This window comes from Acipenser ruthenus, chromosome 22, assembly GCF_902713425.1.
Source record: "Acipenser ruthenus chromosome 22, fAciRut3.2 maternal haplotype, whole genome shotgun sequence".
Classification (NCBI taxonomy): Eukaryota; Metazoa; Chordata; class Actinopteri; order Acipenseriformes; family Acipenseridae; genus Acipenser; species Acipenser ruthenus.
In genome coordinates, this window is record NC_081210.1 from 9520952 (window position 1) to 9542274 (window position 21323).

Here is a 21323-nt window from a genome sequence, read left to right on the forward strand (position 1 = left end):
CACGGCTCTGTATGACTCTCATCCCTTACCTCCAGTTGCAGATCCCTGCTCCTCATGACTGCCATGTTCTTCTCCTCGCTGAGCTGGGCATAGCGCATGGCCAGGTTGTAGTTCTCGTCCTTGACCTTCATGAGCTCGTCGTTGTAGTTGTTCCTCTCCTCCTTCATCTTGTTGTAGCGCTCCTGGAAGGTGAAGAGCTCCTGGTTGACGAGCCGTAGCTTCTTGTGCTCGTCCTCCATGGTGCGATGTTTGCTCATGAGCTCCACGCGCTGCACGTCCTTCGCCTTGGTCTGCTGCTGCAGCTTGATCACCTCGTTCATCAGGAACTGCGTCAGGCCTTCGTGACCCTCCTCCACTAAAAAGACACGCACTCACTTAGTGTCAGGCAGCCTGCTTTAATCTCTCTTCATTCTGATACGGGCAGTGTTTATTTTAGAAATGTACTTACTTACTAACTTACTACTAGAAAAGTATGTAGTATAGTAGTTTACTAAGACGTGGATTTGCTTACCTACAATTGAAGAGAATCTGCGAGTGGGGTTCTTTCCCGTTACCAGTTTGTAGAGCTCAGGGTAGTAAAACTCCAGGCTTTCCAGAAACACCACATAGCCACGCTGCCCCTTTGTGTGCAAGATATCCAACAGTCGGCCTTGAGGAAAGAACAAAGGCTTGAGTCTTTATTCAAAAAGAAAAACTGAGACTGGAAAAAAACAGTCTCAGTTTTTCGTTACAATATATATATTGTAACGAGAATACTATCTCGATTCCTGCAGGCGGGGTTTCTCACAGGCGGCGGTGTGGCGTGAACCCGGGGCCTCCCGCACTGAAGCATAGCGCTGATACCGCTGTACAAAAGAGTCGGCTCTGCAGCTGAGGCATAGTTCACACACCCTAGCCTTGGATAAAGGCGTCTGCTAAAAAAACTAATAATTAAAATAATAATAACAAACAAACCATAATTTTTATTTAGTGACACTAAAGTCAAATGAAACCTGCTGAATAATGTTACGTTAACGTATTGAATTACATATCGCTTTGTAGTTTTCCAAAAATTGAAAAATGTGACATTTCAAAATCTAACATGAAATACTGTACTACTGTTGTAGTTTCCGGTAGACTTTTGCGATATCATTTTGTAGTTTCTTTGATTACATGATGTTAAATAAAATATCGAAATTATGTTCATATAGTTTTTTGTTTTTTGTTTTTTTTTTCTAATTATGTCCCCATCCTAACATTCTAGGTGATGCAAAACTTTTGGCCATATATGTAAATGATATTCGAGTACATAGCCTACAAAGTGATACAGACAAGTACTGTACTGTACCATTCCATTTTCACATACTGCATAACCCTCCTATGTGCCCGGGTGCGGACTAGTGGTATCACACTGTAAAAATGCCCAGCGGTGCTGTGCCCCTCATGTGTGTCCAAGGCCCCCTCACTTTTTGACAAAAGGGCCCCGCATATTGCTTCCCTTGGTCTTTAATTTGGATGCTCCTGCGGTGAAGTTGTTCAGAGCAGAGTCCTGAACAGCAACTTAACAGCAACTGTGATCAGCATGACTTCATTTTTGGGAGAGGGATATGTCACCCAGTTCAAAGGCAGACGAAACAGCCTTTCTGTGTGCAGAGCCTTTACTTTTGCTGTGAGAGAATGTTTTTCAGAGCAAGAAATAGATTACATTAAAATGGGAAATATACAGAGGACTTGGACAATTAAAGACGGTGCTTTAGAAGCCGATAATATTGTGGATGAGGCGGCGAAAATCTTAATTTCACCGCCACCAAAAAAGAAAATTAAACAAGGCAACATATTAAATTATTCCTGCGGGAGCCACTCTCCACAGCAAAGCAAAAACAGTGACAACTTTAAACGCAGTGGCTTTGATAAGCATACACAAGGACAGAGCTAACACAGTGAATGCTGGAAAAAATATGTTTATAGCAAAGAATGAAGCCGACTTTGTATGTGATAGCGAATGTTTCTACATCTGTCATCTAGTAACACTAACTGTTGAAACATTTGTTGCCATTTGACGTAATTTGTGTCCGGATCAGTAAATAACTGCAGCACTTTAAAAATAGCAATTAAAGCTGAAAAAATACTTTGTAGTCAGTTGTTTAATAAGCTTTATCAATAAATTATCAATGTAAATGCTGTACATGGTCATTTTCTTTTTTGTTTGTTTTACAAAACTAACATTTAGGGGTAGATGTACCAAGATGGGCCAGTCGCAGTGCAAACATACCGCAGTTTGCATTTTCGTTACGATAATTCGCAAAGTGCACATTTTGTAGTATGTACTAAGAAAAAATGTTAATGAAGGAACCCGCAATATACTAATTAAATATTATTTGCGTCATCTTAGCGAGATCTCTGGTGAGAGCTGTTGCGACATTTTTTTAAATAAAATTGCAGCAGTTGAGTTGTGGTTTGCTGCAGTAGAGGGTGCCCGAAGGATAACGTCTATACATGCAAGGGTGCAAGGATCAAAATAACAACAATTTTTGTTATGTAAACATCATCTGTACAATGCATTCTGTTCCGTCTTCATTTCACCTATTTTAATATTGTTATATATATATATATATATATATATATATATATATATATATATATATATATATATATATATATATATATATAAATGAAAGGCAGTTTAATCCCATCAGATTCTATAGTGGGGCCCCAACCTTCACCCCCCAAAAGCTTTTCATAATCATACAGCAGCCCCTCGCTAAACCGGACATGTTTGTCCGACATAAGGAGGTGTCAGGTTTAAAAACAATACAATAAAATCACGCACACGTACATTCATAGTTCTCTATGTATTTTAAATATAAATCATTGCGCTGAAATAACACTAATGTGTTTTGGGTAGACTACACATTACATTATGTAAATATAGAAATCTGTACAGTAGGCTTATACAGTACAGTAGAAAAATCAAATGAATACCTAGCACACCTTTTTTGTACTTTAGCTTATTGGTAACGCAAAATAAATCATGCTTCTGCATTGTACACATTGGTGTACAATGTGAATAAAAGATTATTTTAAATTGAAACAAAATGATTTTAATTTTTTTTATTTTAATTATTATTATTTTTAACTTGGCCTACTTAGTAGCCCAGACAATTAACACACACTAGATCATGGTCCTATACAGATGCTCAGAATGAGCGGGGACGGGTTAGTGGCACATGTGTGCAGTCTATTGCTCCCAACATGCTGGGAAACCCAGAAATATCGTAGAAATTTGTTTTCAAGGCTTGCAAGTACACCCTGACTTTAGTGAAAATTAGGTACTTGGGTGTTCGTCTCAAAAATGCATTGAGCACAACTGGCAACTCACGAGAAAAAGCGGACTGGGAAATGCCAGCAACAATTGCAACTGTTTGTTTAAAACATGCTTTCAAAAGTTCTTAACAAATGGATGCAATTTAAGTGTCGCAATTGCCCTCAGCTTTAGTACATCTCATTACAATAGTTTTGAGCCTTCACCCTGTTTTTGTGAATTTCTGCAGGAATGCCCAGAATTACATATTCATTTAAAGCTAAAGCGCAAATAAGAACTGCGGCTGCAAAGCATTCGTTAAAATGATGCGAAAGACATTGCGTTTGTTGAGTAGAGTTCACACTACATATCCGACTGGTTTGCATGTGGTTTGCAACAATTGCGACAGACGCAACACTTTAGTACATCTACCCTTTAATTTGTTTTGTAAAAGTAACGATGTTTGTGAGACACGACTCACTACCCAACATTCAGATAACAAGCTCATTATTATTATTATTATTATTATTATTATTATTATTATTATTATTATTATTATTATTAGCATCTTAATTAAAAACGGGTTACTCATAATATGTAATACTGGAACCCTTTCTAAGAGGTCTGTGCTTGTATTGTGTGCATTACACACCAGAGCCTATGTAACTCAGTGAAGCACTGTTGCTGTTGTGCATATTGTCTGAGTGTTTGCCGATGCATTACCTGTCCTGTTGACTTTAGACACCAGCATGTGTGAGTTGAGCACCTCATCCTCATCCTGCTCATCGATGACCTTGCACTGCCGCAGGTAGGGAGTCAGCTTGTTGGGGCTGATGCACCGGCTCAGAAAATGCCGTTTGCTCTCCACGTTCTCCCACATCGACGCCTCGTCGTCCTTCACCTCCGAGCACTCGTTCTCCATCTCGCGCTCTGGCAATTCACAACCGCCTGGGAATAAAAACACATGTAAATATAAAGATAGAACGCACGCCTGGAACAAAACATGTCATTCCATTGATGGGTTCTGCTGCCATGAGAAACACACACGAGCAAAGCTTCAGTCATGCTCGTTTACTGCTGTTATCGCGTTTCTTTTCATATAGGGAAAAAAAACAGAACACTAAAAGCACTGAATAACAACCCTCCCCATCCTCTAATCATTTTTCAAAAAACACAGGCAGACAAAAGGTGAGCAAGTCTGATCTGGTGGAAGTGAAGGGGAAAAGGAAGCCAAGCTGCTTGGTGCTGCCTCAGCGCCACTCACCATCAACCTGAATATTTCAATTGGTCTCTGTTTCTAAAATAACATTTGATTATGACTACTGGCATCTACTTCAGAAATCTGCTTGAGGGGTGGCTTGTCACATTGGGGGTACAGATGGTTTCGAGTTCAGTTATTTAAAAATACATTTTGTTACCAAGTCTGGTTCTGTATGAGAAACAGCAACCTTGTGTAATACTGTCATAGGCCAACTTACCAGGTTTAACACAGTCACTCAGGCCACATAATATATTGATTAGTTTAATAGAAAAATAAGTTTTAATAACTCATAGCCATAGGGCTCAATATGACAAATACTATTTATAAATTAATCTGTCAATGCTGTCCTGTTGTTGACGGATATAATGTTACGAGACACACGTATTAAAGCAAGTGGCAGTACCTGGGAGCACCCATAACCTCCCTAGATACAGGTCTGGAAAGGCCAGGCCAACAACACTGTAACATAAACACTGACGCAGGGTAAAAACATAAATAACGCACAGGCTTCTTTACAACCTGAACAGGAAGCACCAGAGCTTCCAACACCTCCACACAACTCTAAAAGGTAAACCACAAGCGTGTGCGCACACAGGCACTGTCGGAGTACAGTAGAACTTAAAAAAAGATTTCTGTTCTTTGTTGACAGGTCCTCGGCCAGTTATTTCCGACACCTCTCTGTGTGTCAATCAGACTAGCTGCGTGAGAATCCAGTGTCACTATTTTGTGGTAAACTCAAGCCAGTTTTTTTCTGTAGTGGTGCTCGCTGCCACTAATGCAAGCCTGTGTAGGAGGGAATAGGGTCAGTACAGTATCATTTAAAATGGACGCCCATGTCTGTCTTATAAGTTTATTTTTTATTTTTTTATAAAACATAACACAAAATAATAATAATAATAATAATAATAATAATAATAATAATAATAATAATAATAATAATAATGCAGCCCATCTTGCTCGTTTGGTTGTTAGTAGCTTATTGATACCAGCATTTCATTAAGCAGCTTCTTGAAGGATCCCAACATTACTGGGGAGTTGGTTCCAGACTCCCACATTTCTCTGTGTAAAAAAGTGCCTCTTATTTTCTGTTCTGAATGCCACTTTCATTTGTGACCCCTGGTCCTTGTTTCTTTTTTCAGGTCCAAAAAGTCCCTTGGGTTGACCTTTTAGAATTTTGAATGCTTGAATCTTCTTTGTTCAAGACTGAATAGATTCAATTCTTTTAGCCTGTCTGCATATGACATGCCTTTTAAACCCGGAATAATTCTGGTCCCTCTTTGCATTCTTTCTAGAATCCTTTTTGTAGCAAAGTAACCAGAACTGAACACAGTATTCTAGATGAGGTCTTACTAATGCATTGTAAAGTTTTAACATTACTTCCCTTGATTTAAATTCAACACTTTTCACTATATATCTGAGCATTTTGTTGGCCTTTTTTATAGCTTATCCACATTGTCTAGATGAAGACATTTCTGAGTAAACATAAACGCCTGGATCCTTTTCATAGGTTCCTTCTTCAATATCGTTATCTCCCACATGGCATTTATAGTGGACATTTTTATTGCCTGCGTGCAGTACCTTACACTTTTCTCTATTAAATGTCATTTGCCATGTGTCTGCCCAGTTCTGAATGCTGTCTAGATCATTTCAAATGACCTTTGCTGCTACAATGGTGTTTGCCACTCCTCCTATTCTTTTGCATTTGCAAATTTAACAAGTTTGCTTACTATACCATTAATGTAGATTAGGACGAGCAGAGGACCTAATACTTGAAATGTATTTGCTTACGATTGTAAGTCACCCTGGATAAGGGCGTCTGCTAAGAAATAAATAATAATAATAATAATAATAATACTGATCCCTTTGGTACACCACTGGTTACCTCACTCCATTTTGAGGTTTCTCCTCTAATCATTACTTTCTGATTTCTACATGTTAACCACTCCCTAATCCATGTGCATGCATTTCCTTGAATCCCTCCTGCGTTCAGTTTGAGAATGAATCTTTTATCCAGGACTCTGTCAAAAGCTTTCTGGAAATCTAAATAAACCATGTCATATGCTTTGCAATTATCAATTGTCGATGTTGCATCCTCAAAAAAATCAAGCAGGTTAGTTAGTAAAACCATGCTGACTGTCTCCCAGGATACTGTTACATTATAGGTCATTTTCTGTTTTGGATCTTATTATAGTTTCCATAAGTTTACATATACGGTAATAGAAGTCAGGCTTATTGGCCTGTAGTTACCTGGTTCGGTTTTGTCTCCCTTTTTGTGGATCGGTATTACGTTTGCAATTCTCCAGTCTGTCGGTACAACCCCTGTCTCAAGAGACTGTTGCATGACATTGCTGCTTAGAAAACATACATACCACAAACTATTCATATTCAAAGTAATGAATGTTAATAATAAATATAACACTAAATAATATTAGTTCAGATATTCAATATATACATCATTAAATTGAAAACTTGGCTTTCAATCAATAAACTGTATTTCAATTTCAAAATTAACCCTGGATATTACTTTAGAAGAAAATGCAATTATTGAATATTTGTAGTACTAAACAAAAAAGACAAGAATGTAACACTTCCTTAGCTTTTATTTGTTTCTATTTTGTTATTAACATGTTTTAATTTGGCATCATCTTTGCATTTGTAAGGCTGCTTATAGCACTGACAGTGCCTTGGCTTGATGGACATGAAAGAACGTAGATGTCTCAGACTTTTCTTACGTTTCTTACAGATCAGTATTTCACTGAGCTGGCCAACAGTATTTTTGCACTGTAATTTTGCTTTTTTTTTTGTTCTTGCTGCATACTATGCATTTACTAGTTTACCATGTTTTGCCATGTTTTTTAATATGCTTTACCATACAATGCTTTCCTGTGCTTTACCATGCTTTCCTGTTGCTTTATTACAATTTGCTATGTTTTTAATATGGTAAGCTTATATAAGGAAAAGGTCAACTAAGTAATTTAGGACTTGATTGGAACAAAGTGAGAGCTGAGGGACACTAGATAGGGTCAGGCAGGACAATTATATGAGCAATCAAAAACACCTATTCAGATTTCCTGGACCACTGCTCAGAAAGAAACTGACAACTGTGCTGAAAAAGTGAATCCAATGGCAGTCCGGCACACAACGTTATCAATGCAGCTTAACACACACCATAGCTATCTCACTGACATTTCTCTCTAAAAATGTTCAACAAATGTGCTTTTTAATCACTGCAAAGACCATTTGTCAGCCAAGTGAACTGGCATTAAAAAGGTGTATCGTATGGCATTTACAGGCAACCATAAGACTGCAGTTTGATAATGTCAGTGTAATAGCTTCTGCGTTTGGTTGACCTCAAATGATGAAAGCTGGAATAATAAATGCATTATTCCCACGTGTTTTTGTGCTTTTCATTTCTTCATTACATGTTGTATGTATTCTCCCAGCTAATCTCCACCCCATCACATAAACAAAAATAAGATTAACCAATAAGATCAACAAAAAATGATTTGCATAGCCTCAATGCAAAAACAAAGATAGCACAGTGCTATGGAATGGAGTTCTGACCAAATATTTGGTATCAGGTAGCTTTGCCTTTTCCAGTACAATATTGTGCATTGTGTGTTTTTTACTTTTCAAACATGCTATTGCATATCCAAATGCAATATCACGTGGGTTCCTAATATAACATTTGCATACGACTACTGGCAGCTCGTTTGCTTTAGAAATCTGGTTGAGGGGTTCTGGTTTGTCACATTGGAGGTACCGATGGTTTAATTAGTTAAAGATGCATATTTGACCATTTTGCTTTTACTTTCTATGGACTTACATAGTGGCAATGTTCTTGCAAATGAAAAGCTCAGCACACTAACGATCATATTCTGCTAAATCAAGAAGGGTTTCAGTCCTGCTTTATGAATGCTGATGGTCTCTGAACTTACCAAGTGCAAAAATGTTGCTATAATTTGCAGTCACAAAGTAATTGGAAACGTATACTAAAATACAAATACAAAAAAAGCGAAGAAGAAATTTGCAATTTTAGGATAAGTGTCTCTATCTTTCTCTCAGTTTTTGTTATTTAGCACTATTTCAATAGTCAGCCCGTAATTCAAATTTATTCCCAGTTTGGCATACAGCTATGGCCAAATGTTTTGCATCACCATATATAATTTTTTGCTTCATAAAGTCAAATGAAACCTGCTGAATAATGTTACGTTAACATATTGAATTACATAACGCTTTGTAGTTTTCCATATACTTAACGGAAAACTGACAAAAATGAAAAAATGTGACATTTCAAAATCTAACATGAAACACTGTACTACTATTATGGCTTCCAGTAGATTTTTGCGATATCATTTTGTAGTTTCTTTGATTTTCTTTGGTTAAATAAAATATCTAAATTATGTTCCTATAGTTTTACAAAAAAAAAATATATATATATATATATATATATCTCACTCCTAAAATTCTAGGCGATGCAAAACCTTTGGCCATAGCTGTACATTTGAGCTTCATTTTTATTAAAATCTAATTGAATTATTTTCACCAAAACTTTTGTCGCACAAGGAAAACAAAAGATGGCAAACCATAGCAACAAAAAAACAACATAAAAGCAGAGAATGCATCGCTTGTAGTGTTAAACTGGTGCTCCTTTGATTTTGTTTTGCTTTATTCATACAGTACGGCACATACACTAAACACATTATAAAAACTCACGGCTTTAACTAAAAAAAAATTCAGAAACCTTTATCCACTGACAGATCCTGCTTAAAAAGGTTCTGTGCTCGTAGTTTAAAGTATTAGGAAGCACGTACGCATCTTACAGATTTCTATGAAGCAGCAGCAGTTGAAAGAGCTCTGAGCATTTGCAAACAGAAGTGGCTTTGCAGGTTGAAGAGTAGAAGGCCAACACAGCGGATGCCAGAATGCATTCATTTCATGACTTTATACGACCCTGAAAGTCAGAATAAGGCACCACAAAAACAACTGACTCAAATATCTCAAAACTACTTTAAAATGCTGGGATATGTATCAATTCATAAACTATGAAGGGTTTCTAGAAATTATTCGAATGCATATCTTTAAGTAGTCATTTTTAATGGTGGCAAACCTGTGGACCTGATTTTCTTTTGTGCTAAACGACCAAACAAATTGTGTTTGTATGACAAAACTAGTTAGAAAAAATATTTTATTTCAAATGTATAATATACAGACATCTATCATGAGTCATTTTGAAGGTTTCTAAAAACTATACGCACAATCTAGAATTATATCTGACATCTCTCAAAAGCTTACCTTACAGAATACACTGGGTGCCTGGATAGAGACTGAAACCTTGCTGTATTATAACAGGTGAACAGAGACAATATGCCGTCCTGGCCCTGACCAGATCTAAAAGATTTAAAACATCTTTCCCTTCAATTCGTTTTAATGATTTGGGTTCTGCTTATCCATTCTTGAGACCTAACAGTTTGTGTGCCTCAGACTATAGCTCCCCCCCGCCAATAGCACCCCCACCCCCACCTTACCCACAAGCTAGTGTGTATTAACAGCCTTGCAGCTGCAGCAGTTGATAATGAAAACAAAATGTGAAGTGGGTTCTCTACACTTATTTTGGAATTAGTGACTAATCAGGCTTTCTTAACTTCCTCATTTCTTTTCGCAGATGTCTATCTCAGCCTTACTTGCACACTAAGACTGCTAACAACAGATATAAACTATTAAGAGGTCTTGTAAAGTTACTCTGTCGTAATTTGTAAAATAAGATAACAGTATTTCTGCAATGCATTGCAATTAAAGGTGCCAGATTTGAAATCCACCTATCTGCAGTGCTAGGCTAGCACAAGCAAAAGGAAGCCAGCTTGCATTAGGACTGCATGCAAACTCAAGTCTAGGGGGGAAGTTATGTCCACAGCTGTGGAAACTATAAACCTGCCCTTATCTGTGATGCATGCAACTGAGAAATTCAGCTTTTTTGTTATGTATTATTGAAACACTAAATAAAAATAAGCACAATAAAAAAAAATGTTGTCTTATAATTATGTTTATTAAATATTTGTGATGGGTCTATTGTCCACTGAGGGTTAAAATCAGAAAGCGCTGTACTTATGGACAGGGGAAGGATTGGTATGTGCCCCCCCCAGATAATGAAAACATAAACTGGCACACAAGGTACTATTCACCCGACTTTGCAGTATACTCATCAGCCCAGGGAAGAGCATTATGACGTGTACTGTACATTGCGATTGACCAAATGAAATGGCAGTTTTAGTGATAAAGACCATAGATGGAATTATACAGTTAAAGCACAAAATATTGCAATATTTCTCCGTCATTCTGAATGCTGCTTCACCCTGCTGGACCACGTGCATTGAAGCTGTTCTCTGATTGGTCAATGCCCTATTTGTCACATGACAAATTGCAAAAAATAGGATTCAATACTATTAATTTGCGTCGCTCCAGTCTCGCCCTGGTGTCGCTCCCCCGTCGCCTGTGGTGTAAAAGATACTTATCAAAAGTATAGGTTCTATTCATTTTGTCGCATCGCTGCACAGTTTCTCTTGTCACATCACGCCTGGTGGGTAGCAGCCTACTAAGCTGCGAAAGCACATTGACTGATAGGTCATTGCAATAAGGGGTCTGCCAGTCAGTATACCGGTTTTGCGTTTTACCGCAGTTAGGTACATTACAGTATTGATGCCGTTCCTGTTATGCTACACTGCAATTATCGTAATAACAGAAGACAACATTTGATGCTATGTTTGTGTCCTATGAACAATGTGAAGGAAAAGGCTATTTTCATATGAACACCTTTGTAATATTCAATGTCCAGCACAAAACAAGTCTCAGGACTGCTCAGCTTTCTTACCTTGCCTTAGACTTACACAACATTCCATCCACTTCAGCCTTACTGTCATCACCATCCCATCATCACCGCCATTTTGCTTTTCATCTTTCTATGGAAATTCTTTTTTTTTATTTTACCGGGGCCCTAGTCCATAGTATTTTGCCAGTCAATGTATAAAATCACAAAGGAGATGGTAGATATTATGCTACAGCATTTGAGGTGAATTCGGAAATAAAGTAACTATGATATCTAGAACTGTAGAAGATCTCAAGTAAAATAAAGTAACAAATGCAGCTTGTAACAAAATATAAATTGAAGGGCTAATTCTGGAAAGTAAAAAAGGATATGCTGCGGATTGAAATAGCTCAGGAGTGCAGTTTAATAAACACACGACGGTTTGCTTTGATAAACGCAATGTGAACTCATATTCAATTATGATTTCCTAGCTGTTTATTTCAATTTGTGTTCATTCATTGTGTTAAAAAGATTTTTATAATCAAAGTGTTCTTAATATTTAATTTCTCACTTGTTAGTACCCTGATATGTGTGTTCTGTATTGGCATTTCTGCTTTCAGCATTATTCACCTGGTTTACTGACTATTTCAGGAAACATGATATTTTTCAACCACTGGGTCTGCTTCTGAAAGCTGAATTTCTGAAGTGAGGTATTTGAAAAATGACCCCAGAGGGGTGCAGCTGTAATTTCTGTCCCCCGTGCAACTCCCAGCAGTCACAATTGCAGAAGGGACAGAAAGTATAGTTGCTCACTCCTACTGGTCATTACAAAAAGCCACTTCAGTTCAGAGACAGCTTCTAGATAAATAATATAATCTAAAAAACAGCATTGGAGAAGTATATAAAACACTCATAGAAGTATATGAAACAGTAGTTCAGATTTCAAATAATCAGACTGTTATAAGCAGAATGGCAAATTGTAAACACTGCCGCTAAATCTAGTCATTTTTAACTCTTTGAGCAAAAGTCAAACAATACTACTATCACTAATTCCATAGTTTCAGTCCAGAAGTGATATAACGTTATGCCTAAGACCTGGACTGTTTAACCAGCCTGGCTGTGTGTTGACTGGAGGTTTCACTCTCTCCTCGCTGTTGTAATCTTCACCTGCTGATACAAGCGCTAGAGAAGAGAGTCAAAGCAGAAAGACTCTCAGGAAGTAACAGCCACGTGATGTCACCCTGATCTGATTATAGAAAAACCACCAAAACGCATCGAGCCAGTTGGCTACTGATACCACTGTTTCTATCTGTGACCTTAGAGGAATGAACAGCAAGAACCATGTTTTTGTAGCAAAATAAATTCTCACATTCAGCCAGACAGGGTCCTCTTTTCACAGCACTCACTCTGTAGCAAAGCTGTATATGCACAATATAACCCTGCATAGGACTACAGCTTTTATTAGTGTGTTAAAATCCTGGGTTCGACATTAGCCATGGGCCAGTACAGATTGCAGTTATGTAGCACCACAGGTTCAACTGTGCTGGTTACATTTTTGAACTACTATATGCACTATATAGTAGTTCACTACTGTGGGCGACTACGTACCAAAGTGCTGTTGGTAAAAAGGAATGCGCCAAAATCAATAATGATGACGGAGAACATTGCAATGTACAGAAAAACATCAATATTTGCAAGAATTTTTAAAAAATATATTGGGCCAGACCAAATTGTATCGGGCCAGTAAAAACACTAGCTCAGTGTCCCAAGGGGCCAGTAATTAAAAATCTAAACACAGATCCCTGAAATCTTTTGGTTTTGGCATCCGTTGTCCAACAATAGTTATACATGACTTGGGAGGGATACTTGCATAGAAGGTAAACACAGTTTATTTAGATACTGATATGTTAGCAGCTACGGTTGCTATAGACAGGTTTGACTGTACTGTATGTGCATATAGATTGTATTTTGACTATTTATTGCCAGCCTGCAGTTTCTCACACTGCTGCACAGCTTCATGCCTCAATTGAAAGCACATTCTGTCAAAATAATGCTTCCTTTCATGTCAGGTAGTGCCCCTCCCCACATCAATTTAGAGGGGCAGAAACAGGAACAACCCCAATGAAAGTTCACCATAATGTACACAGTAATTCCCCTATTGCTACTATGCGATTACCATGGCTTGACATGGTTTTTAATATTATGCTTGCCTATCTTTAACCTTATTAGAATAGACTACATGCCTGGATGCTTTGCAAAGATGAATAACATTGAGACAGGTAAATGGAGGCGTGTGTGTTCAACTAAACTAAACGTATTTTGCATTTATATGTGGAGCTATAACTCCTTTCGACTATGTGCCATTCAGTATTTATGAAACTACATGCCACCCTGCAGTGACTCTTAAGTATAACTGAAATGCCACAGCATTTTTTCCAGTATACTTGCATTCCAGTAGACTGGCAACTCCCAAACACTTCCAAGGTAGCTCCAAGGTGAAACTGTACCACATGAACACATTCAGTGCCAAGTGTGACAATGGAACATTCAGTCTCGGAGCTGAGTGTCACAAAGAACTACAAAAAGCATGCATTACTAATAATCAAGGCTTCACCTTGCACAATATAGTAATTATAATGTATTTGCTTATGATTGTAAGTCGCCTTGGATAAGGGCGTCTGCTAAGAAATAAATAATAATAATAATAATAATAATAATAATAATAATAATAATAATAATAATCTTAATGGCACAAAACAATAATTTAACCTATAAAACCCATTTAACCCATTCAATATTTCTTTATTATGCAAGCCTTTTCACACAAGTCAGGGAGATATCTTTTGCACATCACATCAACAGATCAGATTAGACTGCTCAATACTTGAAAGCAGACCCATATTTAGGCTATACCCTTCATTAAGGTACATAGATGTTAAGTTTTAGTACAATTCCATTATACTAAAAAACTCACTTTGTTTTGTTTGTTCCAAAACCTAAATCCACATATTTTTGCAGGATCCACTGTTCTGGATTAAAATGTTTCAAAATATCAAGTTGCAATGGGAGGGGGGCGCATTCCTGAATGGAGGTATTCATAAGACAATATTACACAAAGAAACTGTTGTTTTAGATTAGTAGTTCAGCCATCAAAACCCACAAGGGCATATCAATTGTAAACTAACACTGCATCATTTTCATGATAACAAATAGGCTGCTGTTACTGCTTTGGAACTTCTGTGTTAGTACTGTACAGAACAGGAGATATTAATGACTTGAGCAACTACAAAATAAGCATAAAACACCACTGTTATAGATAGTACAGTCTGCTAGTTTTGTTGCAGCATGCATGTATGCAAATTGTCTTACTAGTAGTGTATATGAGACCATGCACTCTTCAAGGGTAAATGTGTTATCAACAACACTGTGGAATATCTTTTTTTCAGGTCAATGCAAAAAACAAACAGTCAAAGTGAAAGAATTATGATTTCGTCCTGGACAGGCAAAACTAATACTGCAGCATTCACAGAACTTCAACTGACAGGGACATTACAGTTCATATATGTTGATGTTAATAGGCAGTAACTCAGTTGATTAAAGTTCCTTGTACAACAGACGTCTTATAAACATGTATTGCAGCATGCATTTAATTAAAGAACTGCTGTATTGCTTCAAATGACAGCTATGTTCTCTTATTATTATTATTTATTTCTTAGCTGACACCCTTATCCAGGGCGACTTACAATTGTTACAAGATATCACATTATTTTTACATACAATTACCCATTTGTACAGTTGGGTTTTTACTGGAGCAATCTAGGTAAAGTACCTTGCTGAAGGGTACCGCAGCAGTGTCACCACCGGGGATTGAACCCACAACCCTCCAGTCAAGAGTCCAGAGCCCTAACCACTACTCCACACTGCTGCCCTACTACTCCACACTGCTGCCCTCTCATGCTATCAGTGAATGTGCCTCAGTTGTTATTTTAATAGTGGCCCTTCATTTATTTGACAACTGCAATTTTCATGAACAGAGTTGGCTGAATCATTTCCTCAGCGTATATTTTCATTCAGGAAATTCTTTTTTCCACTAAAGCAAAACATGTTTTTCTATAAAGGAACCCGCAGGTTCTGTAGCCCTTGCAGTTCATCTTGTAAGTGTGTTTTGTCATGTGGTGGAATTCATTGCAAAGCCTAAAGCAGCAACATACAAGCTCTGATGGCTGTAGTCCCTTGTTCCCCGTAACGCTTTCAGACTTTGATCTCGGCACCAGGATGTTTTTCTGCAAGTGGGTTTCCAGCGATCACCTGGGAAAAACTGAGTGTTGCCTTGAATCACCTCTGAGAGGTGGGTGTACTTTACAGCTGCTATATTTAGCAGAGGAAGGGGTGGGGGGGGGGAGCGCCTTCACTTCCCTTTTGATTTTAAAGACGGAGGCAGTTTCAAAACTTTCAACGCAAACATGTGAACCTTATTTACCAGTAAATGCTTAGTAATGATTATTCAGCACGGCTATCTAGCTAGACCAAGAAGCTGAGGGGAAGTGCTCCATGTATAGGGTATGAAACACCAGCTGCAATGAACTCTCCATTACGCTGAGTACCATCTCATCAGACATGTCTGTTACTAGGATCTGGCTCTTACAGCACAGCATGTTAGCCTCAGGAACAAGAGACCCCAAATCCTTAGTCATTATCTCCTGTATTATAGTGCTGGAATGATGCTGCAGAATGCATTCTCTGTTGTTCCTTATACATTTTAATGGTTAATGGTTTTGAAGCAGTGCAGAAACTAAAGTCACAGCTAATTAAATACATACCGCCTTGTTATTAAAATGGATAAGGGCGTCTGCTAAGAAATAAATAATAAAATGGTTTGGGATTTAAAAGTAAACAAATGCAGATACTTTACATTTCACCAACGATATGGATTCTTGCATGAACGGATATACAGCGTACAACAATATTTGGAGTATAAATTATAATTTAATAAAAAAGCGTATAGTTAATAATAAATATGAAGTCGTTTATGCAAGAGCGTCTTTGTGTTGGCCAATTGTGACTTCACAAAAAATATATTTGAAATATTTATAAAGAATTGTAAATGCTTAACCAATTCTTAACTTTCTGTCCTAACTCACTTTTTAACACCAGTACACCAGTACTATTGCAATATAGCCGTCCACCTTTAAGCTGGTTGATATCAATACACTTATATCAAAGAGATTCTATTACAACAAGATACTCAACTCCACTGCTTCTCTATGGGGACCTCTGTCACGATGCGCGCAAAGGGTTGTGGGATATACAGCTCAGGAGATGTTTTTCTATTGAGAGTCAATGGAGCAGTGTTTATTTATTTTACTTATTTATTGCATTTATATAGCGCTTTTTATACAAAACCACAATACATTTGTATATCATCAGACCATTTAAATAACATATGTAAATAACAGTATACACATAATACAAAAGCAGCAATTTTAAAGTTACATTAAAATCCACTAAGGTAAGAAAGCCATTTTATAAAAGTGCATTTTTAGTTTTGACTTGTAACGGCCCCAGCTTCCCTGACAAAACGAAGGCAGAGCATTCCATAATTTTGGAGCTCTACAAGAAAAAGCCCTACCTCCCGTGTTGGTGCTAATCCATTTAGAGCCTTGTAAGTTAACAGCAAAATCAATTCAATACTGCACAGGGAGCCAGTGTAAAGCGAGCCATGTTAACTTTTTCTGGTTTTAGTCAGAATTCTAGCGGCAGTATTCTGAACAAGCTGCAAGCGGGATACCACACGTTTTGGGACACCAGAAAAAAGTGCATTACAATAATCAATTCTAGATGAAACAAAGGCATGCATTAGTCTCTTGGCATCAGATATTTCTCAAATTGTAAAAAGATACTTTAGTAACTTCCCTAATATGAGTCTCAAATGATAGATCAGGATCAATGATGACCTCCAAACACTTAATTTCTAGTTTAAGCTTTGATAAGAGACTGCAAGGGTCAAGCTCATGTAATCCCACATTTCCTTTTAGTTGGTTCTGTGAGCCCACTAGCATAACCTCTGTTTATCTGAATTCAACATTAGAAAATTCTGCGACATCCAATGCTTGATGTCTGTAAGGCGTAGCTAATAACACCCAGGCAGAAGAAATTCCTGACTTTAGGGACAAATATAGCTGGGTATCATCAGAATAGCAATGGAAGTTCACTCTGTATCTGCGGATAATGTCACCTAACGGTAACATATATAATGAAAACAGCAAGGGACCTAGAATGGAGCCCAGTGGAACACCGTAGACATCATCTGATAATGCTGATTTTACCTCCCCAATAGAGACAAACTGAAACCTATCAGAAAGATGAGATTTGAACCAGGATAGGACAAGGCCAGACAGTCCCACTGTGCTTTCAAGATGATTCAGTAGGTTGAAATGGTCTACAGTATCAAAGGCAGCACTTACAGTAGATCTAGAAGAATTAAAACTGATGGAAAGCCCAAGTCAGAGCTTATCAGCAGATCATTCACAACTCTGACAAGGGCCGTCTCGGGGCTATGTGCAGCACAAAAAACAGACTGAAACTTTTCAAATATACCATTAAGAGTTAGACATTTTTGTAATTGAATTGTAACAACTCTCTCTAGAACCTTATCTAAGAATAGTAGGTTGGAGATTGGCCTATAGTTATTGAGGACTTTAGGGTCCAAATTGTGTTTCTTAAGCATAGGCTTTACCACAACTACTTTAAGTGCTGAGGGAACTATACTGGAGGAAAGTGAACCATTTATAATTTGGACTGATTGAGCTGCTTTGAGCTTATTTTATCAATGTTTAAAAATCTAAAAAAACTTGTGAAGCCTACTTTACTCTTGCCCAGGGTGTATTGACAAAAAAACATGCCCTGTGTTAATAATGACATCCTGTAATCTATATGAAAAATGCACTTTTCTGAATGCAGTACCACAGATGGTACCAGAGATGAGCGCAGTACAGACAGGTGCAATTATAAAACTGAATTTATTGGTATCAGTTTTCATGTTTTTAGTTTCTTACCTTTTAATCGAATTTCACTTTGAACATTTACTACTGTAACTTCTATGTAAATATAAGTTATAAAATACATTCATAAAACATCTGTATTAAATGATTACTGTTTTGTAATATTTATTTCATTAAACGAATTACTTAATCACATAATATTTAATTACAGTAATATTAAAAATAGCATTTGTTATACTGTGGACACAATGTGCGCTTGCCTCAGACTCAGATCCATTCCGTTGTCGTACTGATCCACCTGTCCACAAACTGTTCCAAATCATACTATAACTGTACTGGCAGCAGCACAAAGGCATATCCACTGGAAACTGTCTTCAGGGCATCAGTAGATTCTTATGGGTTCTTATGGGTTCTTATGGGTTAGGTTGTAGGGCTGGGGTTGCTTAAGGTTAGGGTTGGAGTTGGGTTTGGGTCAGGGCGGGTTGATGTCGATGAGGTGCCGAGCTCAGGATGTGAAAGGTGGGAGTGCTTGGCAAATGTCCTAGAATCATCTGATGCCCAGAGGACAGTTTCTATTGGACATTCCTTTCTGCTGCGTACCGGATGAAACATGCTCTTTTCTGGGTTTGGTATTGATACAGTTATACCGTAGTGTTATTTTCTGGTACGTGTTAAAATGTGGTACGCAGCGCACTGCACTTGCTCGCACGTGCCTAAACAACTTCCAAGAAAGCAGGGATGCGCCCGTTCAAATTTGGTACGTTATGTTGTTTTCAGTCTTTTATATCTTTTTAAAATTGAGTTATCATATTTTCCAGTGTTTTACATCATATTTAACGTAATGTATCATATTTTTCCACCATTAAGAATATGTATCATATGCAATACATTGGGTCTTTTAAATGTGCAACTTTGAGGTGATTTTGTCTTGTTCGTCGTGATTTTTTTTTAAGAGAAATTGGTTGTTAGTTTAAGTTTGCAAAAAAAAAAATGATGTATAATTAACTTTAGCATTTGCTTTAAATTTTCTGCATACCACATTCTGAGAATGTACCAGTTTTTGGCCCTACACCCATACCACACCGATAACAACTCCAGTGTGAACAGACGTTGGGATTCTGTTCCGCAACGACAAAGGTATAGCTAGCAATGCAAGCGTGAACAGCCTTACAAAGAACCAGTGAATTATTAAGCAAATTTGAATAGAAAAATAATAAAAACATTTCCGCACCAAACAGTGAACTTTATACATTTTTTAGCTACTGAAACTGAAAAAATAAACATTAAGCCAACCATCCATAATTATGCAAACAAAATATATAGATTTTTTAATACAGTGTAAAATTACTTATACTGTATAATAATTTGGACTATATTATGTATAACCAAATATATTGTACAATCATGCATGGAACAAGATACATATTATTATACTATGGTATCGATATACGGCAAACTTCTGAAAATCTTATAAAATATGCTCAAATACATTGGTAATAAATTCAAATATGAAAAACAATTATGTATTTTCCACAAATATACTGGAACTACAAAAAAAAAGCTTACATTGAATGTACAAACTATTTGGAAGGTGAACCACTGTACGGTACTAAAAATTATTAACATTTCATGCATAGCGTTGTGACGTTATTTTCTTTGCAAAATCGGGCGTCGAGGTGACATTTAAAAAACTATTTTCATAAGTTACATAATTATCGGAAGACCTACTGCTGTGTATTGCACCCCCCAAATTAAATAAAAGCATTCTTTCAATGCAAAAATATCTGTCTGTACATCGCGTGCAGTCATTAGCAAGCAGACTGAATGAAAGAAACCCATGCATTAGTTCTGCAAGAAAAGTAAAACCCGCTGTGACTTCCTATACAAGCACCGACAAATAAGCAAATATTGTTTAGTTTTTACCTGCTGAGAGATTTAAGTTTCTCCAAATTTAGATGTTCAGTTCACAGACGACCGAGTCAAGGTCAGCGACAGGAATTGGCCATTGGTTGTAGATGTATATATGTCGTTATTATGTTTACTGCTACGTTTCTGTTCACTGGTGTCACTGGGGTTCTGTGGAATTTGACGAAATGAAAAACCTGTCTGACAGACTGCCACAGCGCAGTTAATTATGGGCGGAGAAAATTCAAGCCACAGAATTAATGCCTCACCCAGAGAGAAAAAAAACGTTGCCATTTGTACAGTAATTTTCTCCACACGGTGTGCTGTGCATCGAATGCCGTCACTTATAATGCTACATATTACATACGTATTTAAGTCGTACTGTTAAATAGCTGTGCTTACCAAGTTAACAGCAGAGTAATGCATTAGGTTAAAACAATGCCAGGGATTGTGTAGTTGATAGTTCAGATTTTGTTCACATTTTGTTCAGACTTCCTGGTAGTGTATCTTGGTACCAGCCACGTTGGTGTAATTAAGCATAGTAAAAGCATGGCAAATTGTAATTAAGCATAGTGAAAGCATGGCAAAGTGTAATTAAGCATAGTGGAAGCATGGCACAGTGTAATTAAGCACAGTGAAAGCATGGCAAAGTGTAATTAAGCATAGTGGAAGCATGGCACAGTGTAATTAAGCACAGTGAAAGCATGGCACAGTGTAATTAAGCATAGTGAAAGCATGGCGAATTGTAATTAAGCATAGTGAAAGCATGGCAAATTGTAATTAAGCACAGTGAAAGCATAGCAAAGTGTAATTAAGCATAGTGAAAGCATGGCAAAGTGTAATTAAGCATAGGGAAAGCATGGTAGTGTAATTAAGCACAGTGAAAGCATAGCAAAGTGTAATTAAGCATAGTGAAAGCATAGCAAAGTGTAATTAAGCATAGTGAAAGCATGGCGAATTGTAATTAAGCATAGTGAAAGCATGGCAAAGTGTAATTAAGCATAGTGAAAGCATGGCGAATTGTAATTAAGCATAGTGAAAGCATGGCAAATTGTAATTAAGCACAGTGAAAGC

General features: G+C 37.3%; 1 protein-coding gene across 1 annotated transcript in view; it reads right to left on the reverse strand.

Moving 5' to 3' along the window:
• Positions 1–20455, reverse strand: part of LOC117431051 (caspase recruitment domain-containing protein 11-like) — a 40243-nt gene extending 19788 nt beyond the window's left edge. The window contains exons 1-4 of the mRNA XM_034051638.3: positions 20268–20455; positions 4004–4228; positions 512–649; positions 30–355 (exon numbers count right to left, since the gene is read on the reverse strand). Coding sequence (XP_033907529.1) covers positions 30–355; positions 512–649; positions 4004–4202 — 663 coding nt within the window. The 5' untranslated portion in view covers positions 4203–4228; positions 20268–20455. The remainder of the gene's footprint in view (positions 1–29; positions 356–511; positions 650–4003; positions 4229–20267) is intronic.
• Positions 20456–21323: the final 868 nt, after the last annotated feature.